We start from the raw sequence: 17,461 nt of genomic DNA, 5'->3' as shown, positions 1-17,461 counted from the left end.
AATAATGAATAAACGAAATAGTAATTTGAATAGGATATATATGCTACCCAAAAAGTAGTAAAAGAATAAAAAAAAGGGTGTGAGAAACTCACCTCGAATGCGGTTTAAAACAGAAGTCACTACTTTACGTCACAAAATGTTATAGTGCCTAAATCATACAAGCACTATAAGTATTTGTTAAGCGATTTCTAGAATCCTTAGTATCCAAACAATCCCACAGATTATTAAAAGTTTGACTTTACGTTGACTTTGATAAAAGCTTAAGTTTTTGTTGACTTTTGTCCAAATGGTCCAAGTTCTTGACCGATGACTAAAAATATTGACCGTTGATCAAAATATTGATCGTTGACACTAAATGTTGACGGACGACCCGTTGGTGACTTTTGACCAATTATCTAGACTTAAAGTAGTCATAAGATATTCATAATCGTAACTTAACAATCGATCATATAATTTGAACATAATCATTTTTCATACAAACCTATGACTAAGTCACACTTTTATCAATTTCATTACACTTTTATTAGAACAGGGATGTGATAGTGGTACATAAAAATAGTCTTTTAAGACGAAACTATAAGCCTAACACAAATGTGTTATTGCATGACTTCTTTGGACTCCAAATGAGAATTTTTCTCATCTAACAAGCAACAACACCCAAGAGTTCCTTGTCAGATTCAAAAGCCTCCATGTGTTCCGGCAGAAGGCAGATTTCCAAATCCATGCTTCCACCCCCCTCCGATCCGGGATACAACGTCACCTTCCCATCAAACTTATTAGCATAACCACTCAAAACCGCCAATCCTTTACCCAACCCGAATTTGTTTCCATACATATCATATCTGGGCGAGCTCCCTATTTGTATGCAATTGGCATAAAAAAACCGTGAAATCTTATAAACAAACGGGCTTTTTAGCCAGGAATCCACAAATTCCTTGATCACTTTATCATCATAGTTCGCCACCGCTTGGTGCAATTGCCATGCCGCCCACCCGGTGTTGTCCTGCAGTAACTGTCCCGCAGTTGCTAGTGCTCTCACCGAATGAAGGGAATTACCTGAAATTTGATAATTACTTAGATCATCATACCATATTATAATATTGAAGTTAAAATATATAAGAAAAAGTAATCCTTAACTAAGTACAACATTGCAAAATAACAAAATCTTGCGTTTATGTCAAGTATGTTTTGGAAAAACTTGGGACCAGACATAATGGCTCTATTTTATAAATACAAAAAATATGTTTTCCCTTCTGTTTTTGCATCTTTCTGAATTTGATTATTTCGTGAAAAAACAAAAGGTAATTGATTATATCAAAAAACATTTGAAGTTGATTATTTTGAAGATTTTCCGATTACCAAAGTACGTATCAGGTAAAGGCGGAGATAGCCTCTTCCGGTTGTCCGCAGAAAGTCGGCAAGTGGTTTCTCGTCTTTGCGGTAACCGCCGGGCACGCGTCACACATCTCCACACAAGGGCGGTTAGTGACTGCAATGTGGAAATCTCAGTGGTGTTGCACTCGGAGTTCACTTTGGCTTTGAGCTTTGAGAGAGAATCCCACGAGAAATGAAAGATCCTTTCTCTTAGGTTTGGGGGATTTGGTCTCTCAATGAACTCATCCTCATGAGTAAAAGGAAGCGTGAGAATCGGGTCCGACCCTGCGGGAGTCCATCTTTTAATAACCGGAGGACGCGAAATGGGAACCAAGGCATGGTCTTCTCTGTTGGACCCGAACACCTCCGACCACGAGTTAAACAAGTGCCAGAAGGAAGTTCCATCAGCCAACATATGGTTAATCGAACAGCCGATAAAGATTCCATCAATAAGCTCGGTCACCTGAACCGACAACAACGACAGCTCGTGCCCGTCACGACCGATAGCTTGATGATGATCAAAAAACGACTGAACAACTAATGGGACATCAGTGGGAGTAAGAATATTGGCCACGGTCAAGTTAACTTTGGAATGTATAAACCTTGCTCCAGGGCTGTTGTTCGGGTCGATAAACACGACGAAAGAAGGTGGATTTCGGTGTTTGACGGTGGATAAACGGGCTGCGAGCGGGTGGAAGTGAGTAAGGGTGGCGGAAAGCGAGTCTCTGAGGTATAAATGTGCCACCTGGCATCTTTAGTTAGAATGCGAATCCCACGTATGTATGTTGACAAGCATGTTAGACAAGGGGTGTTTGCAGTCGATACTCGATTGTTCGGACGTAACTTTATTCAGATTTGATCCGGTAATTGAAAGGGACAAATTATATGATATAATGCAACCAATACAATTTAAGGGGAACAAATATGTGGATAAACTTGAATTTATATCAGATATTTAGATAAACACATACACACCACACATGATGGTTTACAATATAATGGATTTTTATCTATATTTTGATGTTTGCTACTACTCATGTTCAATCATCGGTTGTATGCGTACTTGCTTTGAACGAGTTACGTGTTCAATTTCAAGTTGTGTGTATCGTCATTAGGTTACATATATACTAATACTGCTTATGTGTTTGATGTCGGGCTGCGTATGTACAGAAATTGACTTGTTTTCGTTACGCGTGTACCAGCGTCGCGCCGGTTACACATTCAATGCAACTTTACGCGCATACAAACACTGGATTGCATGCGCAGAAGCATTGTGACGCACTTACCGACAACGGTTATGGGTCCGATGTCGTGTTCTGTGCATACCATCATCGAGTTAAGCATGTACCATTTCATGGTTTTGCTCGTGATGACATCGCTTACATGTTGGATACTTCGTTGTGTGTGCTCCCCGCGGCATCGCATGGGTGTCAGCCCTAACCGGCCGCAAAATTATTAGTCGGGGCATGACCGTGATTGTTAATAACACATGAACTAATTAAAGTTGTAATATATTGATTGACCATATTAAAAGTGTCACGCATTATTAAATAAACCAACAGAACGTAACATTTCAAGAATTGATAAAGTTTATTAACTGGTTTCCTAAGACGATAGAGAAACTAGATGTTACTTCAATCTTAATAATCAACAAACCAGGTTACATGTATCATGCATAAAATAATGTGCTAACTAATAATTGTTGGTGAGCATTCATGTTTAGTATACGGTTAACAGTTTAAATGTGCAATCTAATAAGTCAAGTGCAATCCAAAGCATATATGAATAAACCATAGATTTGCGTAGTTTGTTGAAAATTGATAATTGATTTGGATATAGATGTATGATACGTCCCAAAATATAGAATATGTAACACGGGCATGAAATACTCACCTTGATTAGTGAAGATGTTAATTGGATCTGATGTGAGTTAGTCAACCTTAACGGGGAAACCCTAGATAAAAGTTCATAAAGGTGTTTTAAACTAAGGAGAGTAATAACTTGAACCAAGTGTACAAAGGAATAATGTAAAACAAGGAACAAGATTGAAAATGAAGATGGAAAGATAAAGCCAGTTTTTAGACAACAAGCTGTTTTGTTTCGTTTAAGTTTTAAAATTATCAAAAAGAAGTTATAAAAACAAGACTTCCGGTCTACTAAATTATTGTTATAATATAACAATAACTAACACATGATTAGTGATATTTGTTAAGAACTTTAGAAAGAATTATAAGAGAAGTAGGAAAATATCTATATATCTTTGAAAGAGTATATATGATGGTGTATCTTTTCATTTACATTAGTGTAGTATTTGTACTACAAAAGATAGATTATTTAGTAGACAAATATTATTATTTAGGAGACAACTAGGTAAGTTACATTAATCCTAGGCTTTGAAAATGTGTCCATTGATTTATTGTAGATTTGACTTAATTATTTACAACACTTCCCCTTGGATGATACGTTTTCAAACTTGGAGTCTAATCTTGAAGTACTCCCTCATAAAAACCTTGTTGAATAAAACTCAGTGGAAAGAAAAACTTTAGCTGAGGGAAAAAGAGTGCAGTATATAGCTCCCCATCAAGTTGTAGTTCATTAGATTGTCAGTACATGATGCATGCTAATATCATGAACATGTTTCCTGAAAATCGTTGAAGGGAGTGCCTTTGTGAAAAGGTCAGCTGAATTGTTGTTATATTGAACATATCTTATTTCAGCTTGTTTATCTTTAATAAGGTCTTGAGTGTATGAAAAGAATCTTGGAGGTATTTTGTTCGGTCAGTTTTGATATACCCTTTTTTCATCTGTGAGACACAACCTGCATTGTCTTCGAAGATTGGAGTAGGACTTCCATTTTTCTCTAGTCCACTAGAAGTTACTATGAGCTATGTCATAGATCTTAACCAAACACACTCTCTAGAGGCTTCATGTAGTGCAATGACTTCAGAATGATTTGAGGATGTTGCAACAAGTTCTTGTTTCTAAGAGAGCCAAGAAATTGCAGTTCCTCTATTCTTAATCACATATCCAGTTTGAGATCTTGTTTTATGTGGATCGGATAAATAACATGCATCTGCATAACCAACTAACCCTTCTTTTGAATCGTTAGGATAAAATAAACCTAAATCAACAGTTCTTTTAAGATACCGAAAACTCTGTTTAATGCCACTCCAATGTCTTTTAGTAGGGGATGAACTGAATCTTGCCAATAAATTAACTGCAAAAGAAATGTCAGCTCTTGTACTGTTAGTAAGATACATAAGTGCTCATATTGCACTGAGGTATGGTACTTCTGGACCAAGAATCTTTTCATTATCTTCGCAAGGACGAAATGGATCATTGTCAACATTGAGTGATCTAACAACCATCCGGGTGCTTAAAGGATTTGCTTTGTCCATATTGAAAAGCTCTAAGAGTTTCTAAGTATAAGTTGACCGATACACAAGTATCCCATTATGCATATGTTCAGTCTGTAAACCAAGACAATATTTGGTTTTTCCAAGGTCTTTCAATTCAAATTATTTCTGTAAAAGAGCAATTGCTTCATTAATTTATTTTTGTGCCCCAATTAAATTTAGATCATCAACATACACAGCTATGATCACATATCCTAATGTTGTCTTCTTAATGAAGAAGCATGGACAAATAAAATTATTTGTGTATCCTTTGCTTAAATAATCACTCATACGATTGTAACACATTCTTCCAGATTGTTTCAGTCCATACAAGGATCTTTGTAACTTGATGGAATACATTTCATTAGGCTTTTATCTTAATGCTTCGGGGAGTTTAAATCCTTCGGGAATTTTCATATAGATGTCACTGTCTAGTGATCCATACAAGTAAGCTGTGACAACATCCATAAGACACATCTCTAAATTTTTAGAGACTGCTAAGATGATTAATTATCCAAAGATTATTGCATCCAAAATAGGGGAATATGTTTCATCATAGTCAATCCATGGCCTTTGTGAAAAACCTTGAGCTACAAGTCTAGCTTTGTATCTTGTAACTTCATTTCTCCCATTTCGTTTTTGTAAAAAAACTCATTGATACCCTACAAGCTTTACAACCTTTGGTGTAATAACAATTGGTCTAAAAACCTTTCAATTGTTTAGTGAACTTAATTCAGCTTGCATGGCATCTTTCTATTTGTTCCAATATTGTTGATTTTGACATTCATTTACAGATTTTGGTTCAGGGTTATCATTTTCTTCCATAATATTGCTTGCCACAGATAAGAAAATATATCATCAATATTTTGAATTTCATCTCGATACCACATTATATGTGTTTGACCAAGGTTGATTAACAACTTTTTATTGGAATCATTTATTTCTTCCCATGGGAAGGTTATATAATTAATCCTTCCTGAGGGAAGGTTTTGCCATTCATTCCTTCATTAGTGTAAATATCCTTTTCAGAGCTCTTTCTTTTTCGAGGATTTTTATCCTTTGAACCAATTGCCCTCCAACGTTTTAGACGTTTTTGGGATTCATGAGGTGCATTATTATGGTTTTGCTTACTTGGAATCTCAACTCGAGCTGGAGCATTAGCAGCTGGTATATGAGATTTAGTTACCCTGTTTATATCAGTAAATGCATTAGATAACTGATTGGCAATTTCTTGTAGATGTATTATTTTTTAAACCTCTGTCTCACTTTGTCTGCACCTTGGGTTTAGGTGTAACAATGATGGCACACCGTGATATATCTCCTTCTTGCTTTTTCATTACTCCCCCTAATGCCATGAATATTGTCTCAATAAAATGGCAATCAGTAAAACGTGTTGTAAAAACATCACATGTTAAAGGTTCAAGGTATCTTATGATGGAATACGTTTCATATCCAACATATATTCCCAACCTTCTTTGAGGACCCATTTTTGTGTGTTGTTGTGGTGCAATAGGAACATATACAACACACCTAAAAATTCTAAGGTGGGAGATGTTTGGATCGTTTCCATAAACAAGTTGTGTGAAAGAGTATTTATGATATGCACATGGTCTCACATGAATTAATAATCCAGCATGCATAATTGCATGACCCCAAATAGAAACTGGGAGTTTTTTCCTCATTATAAAAGGTTTAGCTATTAGCTGTAGGCGTTTGATCAATGACTCGGCTAAACCATTTTTTGTGTGTATGTGAGCAACAGGATGTTCAACAAAAATCCCCACAGATATGCAATAATCATCAAAAGCATGTGATGTAAATTCTCCCACATTATCAAGCCTTACTCTTTTAATGGTATAATCGGGAAAATATGCACGTAATTTGATAATTTGAGCAAGAAATTTTGCAAAAGCGACATTACGAGACGATAATTAAGAGACATAAGACCATATGTTGTATGCGTCTATTAAGACCATGAAGTATTTAAATGGTCCACATGGTGGATGAATTGATCCACATATGTCAACTTGAATTCTTTCAAGAAACATTGGTAATTCTTTATCAACTTTTAATGGCAAAGGCCTTGTAATTAATTTGCCAAGAGAACAAGATATTCATTGAGGCATTTTATATATTTTGTAGACCTTTTGATCTTCAGTGGATACCCATGTGTATTTTCAATGATCCTTTTCATCATTGTAGATCCTGGATGGCCTAATCTGTCATGCCATAAGTTTATGATACCCGAATCACAACAATTTACTTTGACTACCATATGTGCTTGAGGCAAATTTATATATGTATAACGTAAACCATAATGGAGCATTGACAGTTTTTCCACTATCTGATCTTTGCTTATTATATGCAAATATTTTTCATTGCTAACAGTCCTTGACTGAGTATCATATATATTATGAAATATATGTTTTTGAAGATCAACAAATTTCTTGTTAATTTCGGGGAAAATAAAGCATTTTCTATTTTGAGATTTGTAGTATTTGGTAATGCTAAATTAGCTTTTCACACTCCTTCTATCAAGTTATTAGGACTTGATATTGTATTAAAGATCCCTTTTGTTGGTTTCAGTTCATAAAAATATTTTTAGATCTAAGTATTGTATGTGTGGCTCCACTATCTGCTATACATATATCTTCTTCATTTATTTGATCTTGTGCTCCAGTGATTTTCATTTTAAATATTGAAAATATTAAGAAAAATAATAAGTATAATGAAGACATTATGATATTTTAATAAGAACTTTATTTAATTGAAATAAAAACTAACATGAATGAAAGCACATAATTAAAGATGGTAAGAAACACACTTAATTGTTGCATATAATTATTTTCGTCAAGCAACATTTGTTTCAGAGTTCCACATCAAAGTCTGCAATGTTCAGCTCAGCTTTGAGATCATCAAAGATATCCACATAGTTCACCTCTTTCTCTTTTTTGAGAGAGGCTTGATATAGTTCACATAGATGTGGAGCTATGCGACAAACCTTTGACCAATGGCTTGTATGTCTACATCTAAAACAGGAAGTGCCATTGTTTTTGGACCTACCAGCTTCATTCCACTTATTGAGTTGGTTGGAATTGTTATTTTGTGGAGTGTGGTAATTGGTGGTTCTTTGATTTCGACCACGACCGCGTCCACGAACATGAAAACTACCTCGATAATTATTATTACCTTTGAATGGACGGTTTCAACCATTAGAATAACTTTTATCAAAATCGCCACGACCACGGCCTCGTACCCACTTTTTACTTTAGTGTCATTATTAGTAGCAATATTAGATTATGGGATTGCTAGTGATCCGGTGGGACAAGATTGATGATTTTTCATTACAAGCTCGTTAGTCTTTTCTGCTACGAGGATAAAGGAATTTAGATCAGAATATATTTTAAATTTTAGCAACCTATATTGGTGTTGCAAATTTATATTTCATGCATGAAATGCGGAGAAATGTTTCTCCAACATATCGTCCTCGGTAAAAGTTTGCCCACAAAATCGGAGCGTTGAGCATATTCTGAACAAAGCAGAGGTGTACACATTTACTTTTATGAAATCTTGGAACCTGAGATTGTTCCATTCATCTCTAGCAGTGGGATGTACAACTTCTCTTTGATGATCAAATCTTCTTTTTAAATCTTCCTACAAAACGTATGGATCCTCACAATTTTAATACTCAAATTGTAACATCTCGTCAATGTTTTTATGGAGGAAGACACTGGCTTTTGCCTTGTCTTGTTCTTCACAATTATTTCCCTCCGTTATTGTTTCCAAAACACCCATTCATTTGAGATTTCGTTTAATATGTGTCGTCCACGGCATATAATTATCTCTGGTGATTTTTAAGAGCCGAAAATTCAAGTTTTGAAATGTTTTCCATTTTATTAATAAAAACAAATAAGATAAATAATAGGATTTATTAAAATTGAAAGGAAATACAAAGGTAGTGTGACATTCGTCATTTTCGGTTTAACTTGTATTTGTTATTATATCTGAAACCCGACCCGTTTTGGTCTTTCGGATCTTTTGTTATTAATAAAATATTAGTTTTTATGTTCGTTTATGTTACACAATTGTCGGATAAAGAAATCATCTCTTTCGGTACGTTAAAACACCCTTTTTGGCTAAAAACGAGTTAAAACAAACTTAAGGGACTAAAATTGTCAAATAACAAAAGCATGTTACTCTTAAAAGAAATATTATGGCCAATCATTCACTCTTTCCCTATATAAACAAGACCAATGTGTCCCATTTTGGTTTGCTCATTCACCTCAAACTCTCCCCAATCTAGATCTAAGTATTCTTTCTTCAAACTCTTGATAGTTTGACTTCTCAAGGTCAAACTACTTCTAATCTTTGTTTGAAACTAATTCTTGTCAGTTAAAGCTTTTTATTAAAGCTTGTTTAAAACATACTCCCCTTGTTTCCTTGGCTTTCCCTTCTCCGGCCATGGTTGGTTTAGGTGTATTTCCAGACAAGGCTTCATGGAGGACTATTATACTCCTTGTTAACACTTTAAATTTTATTTAAACTTATTATTAATGTTAATGTTTAGTTCTATTTATTTTAGTTTCCAAATCATTTTAATGAGTTCTATGGTAATGGGTATGTGGCAACCATCCTCGGTTTCATCCCGAGTCAAGAGCCGAACCAAAACCAAACTTTTGTTTAAATACTTTATTGTTAAGATATTGTATGTAAGACTTGAGTATTATCAATTCTAAGTTTATTTAATAAGTTCTATGGTAATGGTTATGTGGTAACCATCCTCGGTCTTATTCCGAGTAAAGGACTGAAACAAGACCGAACTCTCGTTTAAATGCTTTATATTTAAAATGATTTATTAATCTGTTACATGTAAGATTTGTGTATTGTAATTTCTAAGTTCCTTTTAATAATTTCTATGGTATTGGGTATGTGGTAACCATCCTCTGTCTTATTCCGAGTCAAGGACCGAACAAAGACCGAACTAAACCGAGTTCACTCGCTTAAGACACACTGGTTGTGTTTTGGGCCATCAACTCTCGTATTTTTTTTAAAACTATATTATAAAGTAATTTTATTTATTTTCTCAAAACACTTGTGATGTGCTTGAAGTAGTCAAATAATAAATAACTAAAATTATACTAATTTAGACACTAAGTAATACTCTAGACCTTAAACTTAACTTAAACTACAAACCTGCAAGTGACCCGATCGACTATAGTACAGCTAAGTAAGTCCGGATATCGAACCCACGAGACTCTTTAAATTACGAAACTAGCAAATTAGACTCAACTACAAGACACGACTGTTTATTAATAATATTTGAGGGGAAATTTTATACTAATTAATTAAAACTCTAAATACTAATTAACTAAAATTAATTAACTTACTAATAATTAACTAATGATTACTTAACTATTAAACTAATAATAAAACTAATAAAACCCTAACCCAAATTAATATAATAATAATAAATCATAATCATAACCTTAAACTAATTAATTAATTAATTAAACCTTAACCTTAATTACTTTAAACTAATAAACGATTAAGAAAGCTTTGATTAATTCAGATGATGAAGATAACTACCTAGGCTAGAATCCCCAAAGTTAGGGTTATTAATTAAATGGAAAACTCAAGTTATGGAATTGGGTTATTGAAATAGACCCTTGACAGAAAACCCGAACATAACCCTTGAACTTCAAGAAGACGCCTATGGAATTCTAGCAAGTTTTAAGACTCACCAGTTTTGTGAATTAAACTTCCTTACAGTTATTTAATAGCTTATGTCTAAGTATCTTTATGACGAAAACCTACCTTACAGCGCGGAATTCAAAGATAGCCAAGCAGACTCAATTAACTTAATAGACTAAGCTGACAATCAAACCTAGACGGATTCCTTACGAAGAACTAAATCTAGTAACCCCGACAAGCAAAGATGTCACACCCCGACTAGGTAGTTGCGGAAGAGTAATACGGGAATGTAACAGATAACACTTGTATCAACCACATTGTTTATAAAGAAATTCAACAAACTAATTTACATCATATTACATTGGTAGGTATTATGTTTACAAACTAGATGAAAAACACATAACCAGTTCTCGGTTCCTTATTCATTAGTTTGCATCTATTCACAACTATTCAACTTTCCTTCTAACACCAAGCACGTAAGCAAATCATTCCAACTTCGGCTTACCTGAAAAGCATGCTAAAACGGGTCAACTACATCTAGTTGGTGAGTTTCAAGTTTCACTAGTATCAACGAAATCATTATACGAGTTCGTAAAGTTTACAGTGTGTATGTATACATGTATGTGTATGATGTATTATACTAAGCCACAAGTGAAACCGAAACGAGCTAAAACACATGGCCACCCCTGCCCATGCACTCCCGTTGGCATTTAACAGCCACTTTGCCCCAAGTATGTACTATGTCTAAAACCACATAGCAGTATGTAATAAGTTTAAATGACAATGTGCAACTGGGTTAACATGTTCCGGCATACCCCACCGGCACTGTCAGTTGGGTTTGTCAAACCGATAGTACTATCCACACGTCACTGGCACGAAGTTAATCACTTGTGTTTGTGGGGACTTCCAAGTGTTAGTACTTAGATAATTCACATCATCACACGTTTTCAAGTATATAAGTATATGCAAACATGCTTCCCACCCCAAAAGTTCGTAAAACAATTTAGAAAGTGGGGTCGTGAAACTCACCTTATTGTAGTTCGAGCAGGTAATATACGTCAATAAGTGTTATGCCTCGATTATAACTCGTATCCTATAATCGGTATCGTACTATTAATACTAGTACAGTGTTTAAACCAAATTGGGCTGTATAACTAGTATGGTTATAGCTGTTAGGCCCAAAACATGACCATAGTCTTAGATTGTGACGTTGTACACTATGAAATGTTCAAAACCAGATTTGGCTCAGTTTCACCGTTTCCCGAGCCTAGCCAAGTTGATCGTTTACGCGTTTAGGGAATAGGTAAGATCACGCAAACTTAAGAAAACAAGTTGATTGTTAAAATGATTTGATTTATGAAAGCATCTTGAGGTTTCGGTATCTGGATTGATCGCAGGGTTCGTTTCCGTTTTCACACGGGTTTGATTATACAAAACGCGTACAATCCACCCGAATTGTCCGAAATTCTCGTAAAAAGTTCGTTTTTATCAATTTCATTCAAAAATATGATATTTGACCACTTTTGACATTTTGACATACCAGTCAGTCCGTTAAACACAAAACTGCCGGTTTCGTTATAACAAATATAGTTTAAATCTTGGATTATTCATAACTAATTATGTACTTATATATAAATTATGAAAATTTTTGTAAAAATAAATTAAATTATGGAGAATTTTATAAATATTTTCAGAAATTTTATGATTAGTTATCCATTTATAAAAATTCATTTAATGTATTATAATTAAGTAATAAATAGCCCGTTTATACCAAACGACATTCGAAAAATCCGATAATTTTTCCAAGTGGTCTTAGTATCAGTACATATCCCCTGCAAAATCTCCAGAATCTAACCCCTTGGTAAAAATGCCTTTTTGCGCGTTTTTCGGCTATTAAAACTCGGTTAAAACACAATTTCACAAATAATACTTAGACATCTCCAAATGTTCTAAACCTTTACCAGTGATCTTAATATAGAATTTATGGGTTCCAAACAAAATTTCATAATTTTTCATGAAGTTTAACTATTTTTCCCAAATAAACGCCAATAAACGGTAATAAATTCTCCAAATATTCTCCGTTTATTGAAAAATTACCAAATTTGAACAGGGACTCATTTAAATGATCCCTAATATCCCTGCAAAGTTTCACAAGCTAAAAACAAGCACGTCACAACCTAATACCAAAAAGCCCCTAAACGAGTAATACGGTATTACCTTGTCGGTTTTCGGTGGTTTTTGATAGCTTAAATGACTCTCCGGGACTTGGGTTGCAAACTCAGTGTATCGACATATCATATAACATCAAACCAAGCATAAATCATCCATTGAACAACCTTGTTGACTAGGGTTTCGGTTTTGGTATCAAACCGAACTTTCAAACCGTAAAAACGTTGTATTCATGTTCTAATCCGTGTTTTTGACCAAAAATCAATATGTTTCTGCTTTGTAGACATGTTTAACATCAAAACATGATTTTACTTGATTTTTATGGTTTTTGGATGGTTAAACATGTTTAATACTAAATAAGAACTAATTTTCTATGTTTAAATCTTACTAAACAAGCTTGAAATATTCATGAATTTAATGTTTACCTTTAGGGTTTTGGAAGGAATGATGCAGAACTCAGCTGATCTTGATCTTAGTTTGGTTAATGTGCAAAATATCAAGTAACAAGCTTGTATAATAAGCCTTATACAAGGGGTCCCACCCCATTTTTTTGTGGTCGGCCCATAAAGGGGCCCATTGGGCCTCCTTTTTGCCCATTAATGCCTCGGTTTCCGTGCCTTGCATAAATATCGGTCCAAAATTTAATTCGGATTCGGTTTTTCGCAAGAAAACTAGTTCGAGTGCGAAAAATAGCGCGAAAACGAGTGTTTTTCAGCCCATTTTTGTAAAATAAGAAAAACATACTGATTCGTTGTAAAAATCCAAAATATTTTCACGGATTGCCTAGAACATGTCATATAAGTGTTTTATAAATCTTTTTCGGCTTAACGAATGCTACAATGCTCGTTTTGATGTTAACGATTGCGTTTAAACTCATAGCGTATCAATAAACGAAACCTTTTTCGTTTAAATGGTTTTAAACGTACTGGGGCCTAAATATCAATATGTTAGCCACTATAATATATATATAACTCGTATATGACCCCTCAGTATATATACGGGTCATAATTAGTATCGGTCGGTTACTCGTTTAAGCACTAAGAATTAACCGATTTATCGTTTACTCGCTAAGTAATGAATAAGGTATACCTTGTTTTGTCACGAATGTCACAAAAGATCTATCAATAGCTTATCACCTTACAACTTTTTAGACTAGCAGCTCACTTTTATCTGTTTAATTGATTTTATTATTTCTATGATTTTAATCGATATTAATCACAAACTAGTCAAGGTAAATGACCTAACAGAACCCTAGCCTATGAAACAATCAACAAGGGCAACGTGAAACAATAAATCCATGTAAACAAAACAAAGCAATCATACGCATTAATTAAATCAAAACTCAACAGTTTACTTAGAACATAAAATCCATAACGAAACGAAATCCAAACAAAATCAAACCGAACTAAGGTTCATCATGACCTAGGTAGTTTATGGAATTTAGCCTAGCATCATAAAGTCTAAATCAAACAAAACAAGTAATACTGAAAACATGGTGAAAATCTAATAAACGAAATATTAAAGGCGATAAAACCCGTAATCTCCAAACGCGAACGTATAAGTCTTCACTGGCTGTCTCCTTGCCTTCCAAATCACCAAGAACCGCGAAAATATGCTCCAAGAACTCTCAAATTCGGCTAGGGGTTTCAGGTTATTCTTAGGTTTAAGTTAAATGTGTTTAAATACCCAAAACAAGGCCCAACATGAAGCAAAAACGAATTAAAAATCCACCCAGCAGCCCCTAGTCGCCGCGCGACGGGCCTTGGCCTCCCCGGTCGCGCGGCGGGGCCGGTCAGACCGGCCTGGTCTGACCGGTTCTCTGTTTTGACCCTTCCTGACGCGTTCCGGATCTCCGTTTCGGCTCTTTTTAGCTCGTTTTTCATCCTTTTTGATCACGATCAACTCCCCGAACCTACGAAACATAAAAGTGTTAGTAGTATACAAATCTTGACTAAAAACGAACAAAAACAATTAAAATATTAAATAAAATATACACAGGAAACATAAATATTTATCATTATATCAAATATCCCCACACTTATTCTTTTTTCGTCCCTGAAAATGTTTGATGCAGTTGGATCAGAATCGGAAAATTACAGTCTTACAAACATATAAGCTAATTTTTAAAGCTCAGAAAAACGCAAAAACCGCGATCACCGATATTGTTGTCCACTTAAACCCATGCCTTAATCTTTACCGGGACAAATAAGATCCGACAATAATAGTACTCAGTGGTTTACACAATTAAGACCCGCTTATTTTCAGCTTTTACCGGACCAGACCACCCCAAATTGACTTAAACCTCAAAATTAGCATAATTAAAACTTTTGTTGCTCTATTTTTTTTTCATGAATAGTTAAGACGATCAAGGGTATTTTTTATCCACCTAAGCTTAAGCGTCAAAGTCCACCAAGCAGCCATTAGATACGATTAAGGTTCAATTAATTAATAGCTTGTGTTCCCCACAACATGACATACCCCCGTTATCAAGCAATACCCCGAACCCATCACCATAGGTGAGCAAACAAAATTTCATCTGTAGGGCTTACATGTTGCGTGTCCCTTGTGGTCCGTTTCTTAATGGTAATGAGACGAGAGAAAGGGACCCCACATGGCTAACAGCGTGGATGATCAAGTCTGTAGTATATTTGTACTTTTGTGATCATGTTTATAGACTTATAAGGGTTTGCTCTTTTTAACTTAATTTTAAATATCCACAACCCCACTTAGGAATTATGAATACCCAGATGAATAGATTACATACAGACCCATGGTCTCCGGACCCGAAGCATCCCATCAATACAAGATTTAAGGGTATAAAACCATACGCCGATGAGGTGTAAAACACAAAACTAGCAGTTTAAGATTTATATCACAGGCTACACGGCATACTCTAACGTTAAACCTACCCAATCATCATATGATAACGTATTCAATTTTTAAAATTTTATAACATTTCCACTTTTCATACCAAGAATTGAGGCTTGAGTATGGCCCGACCTTTCATTACTTATCTTCCACGGACAAAACGCTTTACCCACAAAAGATTTCCGTTTTAACCATTTTATCAAATTTGCCCTTTCATTTTCAAGGCTGAGCCTACCGACAAATCCCAAGTTAAGTGCGCTTTCTTTTATTTATCTCATATTATTAGTAGTTTGAAAAACCAATTTCCGATAAAATCATCATCTCCCATTTTAACGCAACAAAAACTAGACTCAAGGGACATTTTTAAAACATTTTTATTTTTTTTAATTCAAACTTAAGTACAAAAATGAAAACAAAACTAAAATTAGTTAAAACACTTGTGTCCCATCCCCACATTTAAATTTTTCATTGTCCTCAATGCAGGCACGGGAAACATTACTCGAAAAATTAAAAACAAAAGCTAAAATTAATAAAAATAAGAAGCAAAAACCTAAAAGTAAAAACAAAGACATAAAAATAAAAACATAAAAACAAAGTACAATGGAAAAGACTTAGCTGGTAATATGCGAGAATGTCAATGTGTCAGTCTATTTCCATGGGTGCTCTCCTCACCGACCGCTTAACATGAAATGGTAACTCATTCTCTCTTTCTGAACGGACTCGGCCACTCCTTTCGACAAACCTAAGTAACATCAAACATAAAATCTAAAAAATAAAGGTTACTTATAAGTTTTCAATGTCCGCCAACTTCCAACCCGCCAACCGAACCAAATAGTCTAAAATAATATTTGTACAGACCATATAAAAACAAAAACATCCTAAAAAAAATAAAATAAAAACATCACAAAAGCATAAACTCCCATGCCAACTCGTCAACTGAAACTCAATCCTCGTCCTCTTCTTCCTCCGCCTCCTGCTCAAGAATGTGGTATGGCTTAGCATTATCAAATTCCGGATGACCCGACCCATAAAAAAGTACTCCAAGACCATACCCCGAACCACCCGGGGTACTCGACCCGTTCAGACCTGCAACGTCCGGCTGTCGAAGAGAAGCAGACAACTCAATCCTCAGTGCAGTCATCATATATCTCATGTTCTCATCTTGTCTTCTTTGGTTCGCCTCTATCATCTGTCTCAACTCGTCCCGCTGCTCTGTCACATACCCCCTGATCTGATCAAAACCGGACTCCATTCGGTCATATAATGAATCGAATGTAATATCCTCGGGGCGAGGCTCTCTAACCGGGAACTGAGCACCCGGTCTCTCGGATCTGTGAAGTGGCCTCTGTTGAAGTGACGGTAAGCCGTCTCTCATAGCCGCAGCAGCCGCGGTGCTCGATGGTGGATGAATCTGTGGGCCCATCTTAACATCCTCCCACTCTAACGGATCAGTATCCTTTAAAATACCCGCTTTTCTCAGATCCTTAACTCCCAAAAACTCTCTTCCGGGTCCCAGTCTCATATATTCCAGTTTAAACCTAGTAAACACACCCAAATTTTCAGCAATACGTGTGATGTATGGACCTATATCTAACTTTGACCTATTTTTGGTTCCACCACGTCTCGTCCGATGAAACGAACATGCTAAAAGACTCGCGTAATTAATCATAACCTTCTCAACCATCGCCAACAAGCAAAAGATATCCAACCAGTTTACTTTATTATTTCCTGAACCGCGACCAATCAATGTATTCACCAAAACCCGGTGAATAAACCGAAGCACGGGACCCCGGATATCCGAAGCCACATTCGATCCCGAAAACGAACAAATAGGAATTTTATTCCAAAAAGAAGCCACCTCGTCCTAACCGAAACTCACCTCTTGCTTATTCGTAAACACACCCCGAATGCTTGTCAGAAAACTCGACTCTCTCACCTCTTCATCCGTATAAAAACTGCTTGCT

The 17,461-nt window shown here is 35.4% G+C and overlaps 1 protein-coding gene across 1 annotated transcript; it reads right to left on the bottom strand.

Annotated features, from left to right (window-relative positions):
* Positions 1–568: 568 nt before the first annotated feature.
* Positions 569–7,817, bottom strand: LOC143608508 (putative acetyltransferase At3g50280). Its single transcript, XM_077083526.1, has 3 exons — positions 7,771–7,817; positions 1,360–2,126; positions 569–1,056 (listed from the first exon to the last, which is right to left on the bottom strand). The coding sequence occupies exons 1-3, from the start codon at positions 7,815–7,817 to the stop codon at positions 641–643; spliced, it is 1,230 nt and encodes a 409-aa protein (XP_076939641.1). The 3' UTR covers positions 569–640.
* Positions 7,818–17,461: the final 9,644 nt, after the last annotated feature.

This window comes from Bidens hawaiensis, unplaced genomic scaffold, assembly GCF_021521415.1.
Source record: "Bidens hawaiensis isolate Kalapana, Puna unplaced genomic scaffold, B.hawaiensis_p1.1 tig00419378_1, whole genome shotgun sequence".
Taxonomy (NCBI): domain Eukaryota; kingdom Viridiplantae; phylum Streptophyta; class Magnoliopsida; order Asterales; family Asteraceae; genus Bidens; species Bidens hawaiensis.
Note: the sequence above shows the minus strand (reverse complement) of the source record. Positions and strands in the feature narration are given on the sequence as shown.

Bases quoted from the DNA above. Each gene is read 5' to 3' on its own strand.
- LOC143608508 (XM_077083526.1), bottom strand. From the start codon at position 7,817: ATGGCACTTCCTGTTTTAGATGTAGACATACAAGCCATTGGTCAAAG. The intron at 2,127-7,770 runs GTTTGTCGCATA...TTCTAACTAAAG, and splicing joins ATACAAGCCATTGGTCAAAG to ATGCCAGGTGGCACATTTAT. The intron at 1,057-1,359 runs GTAATCGGAAAA...ATCAAATTTCAG, and splicing joins TTTACCTGATACGTACTTTG to GTAATTCCCTTCATTCGGTG.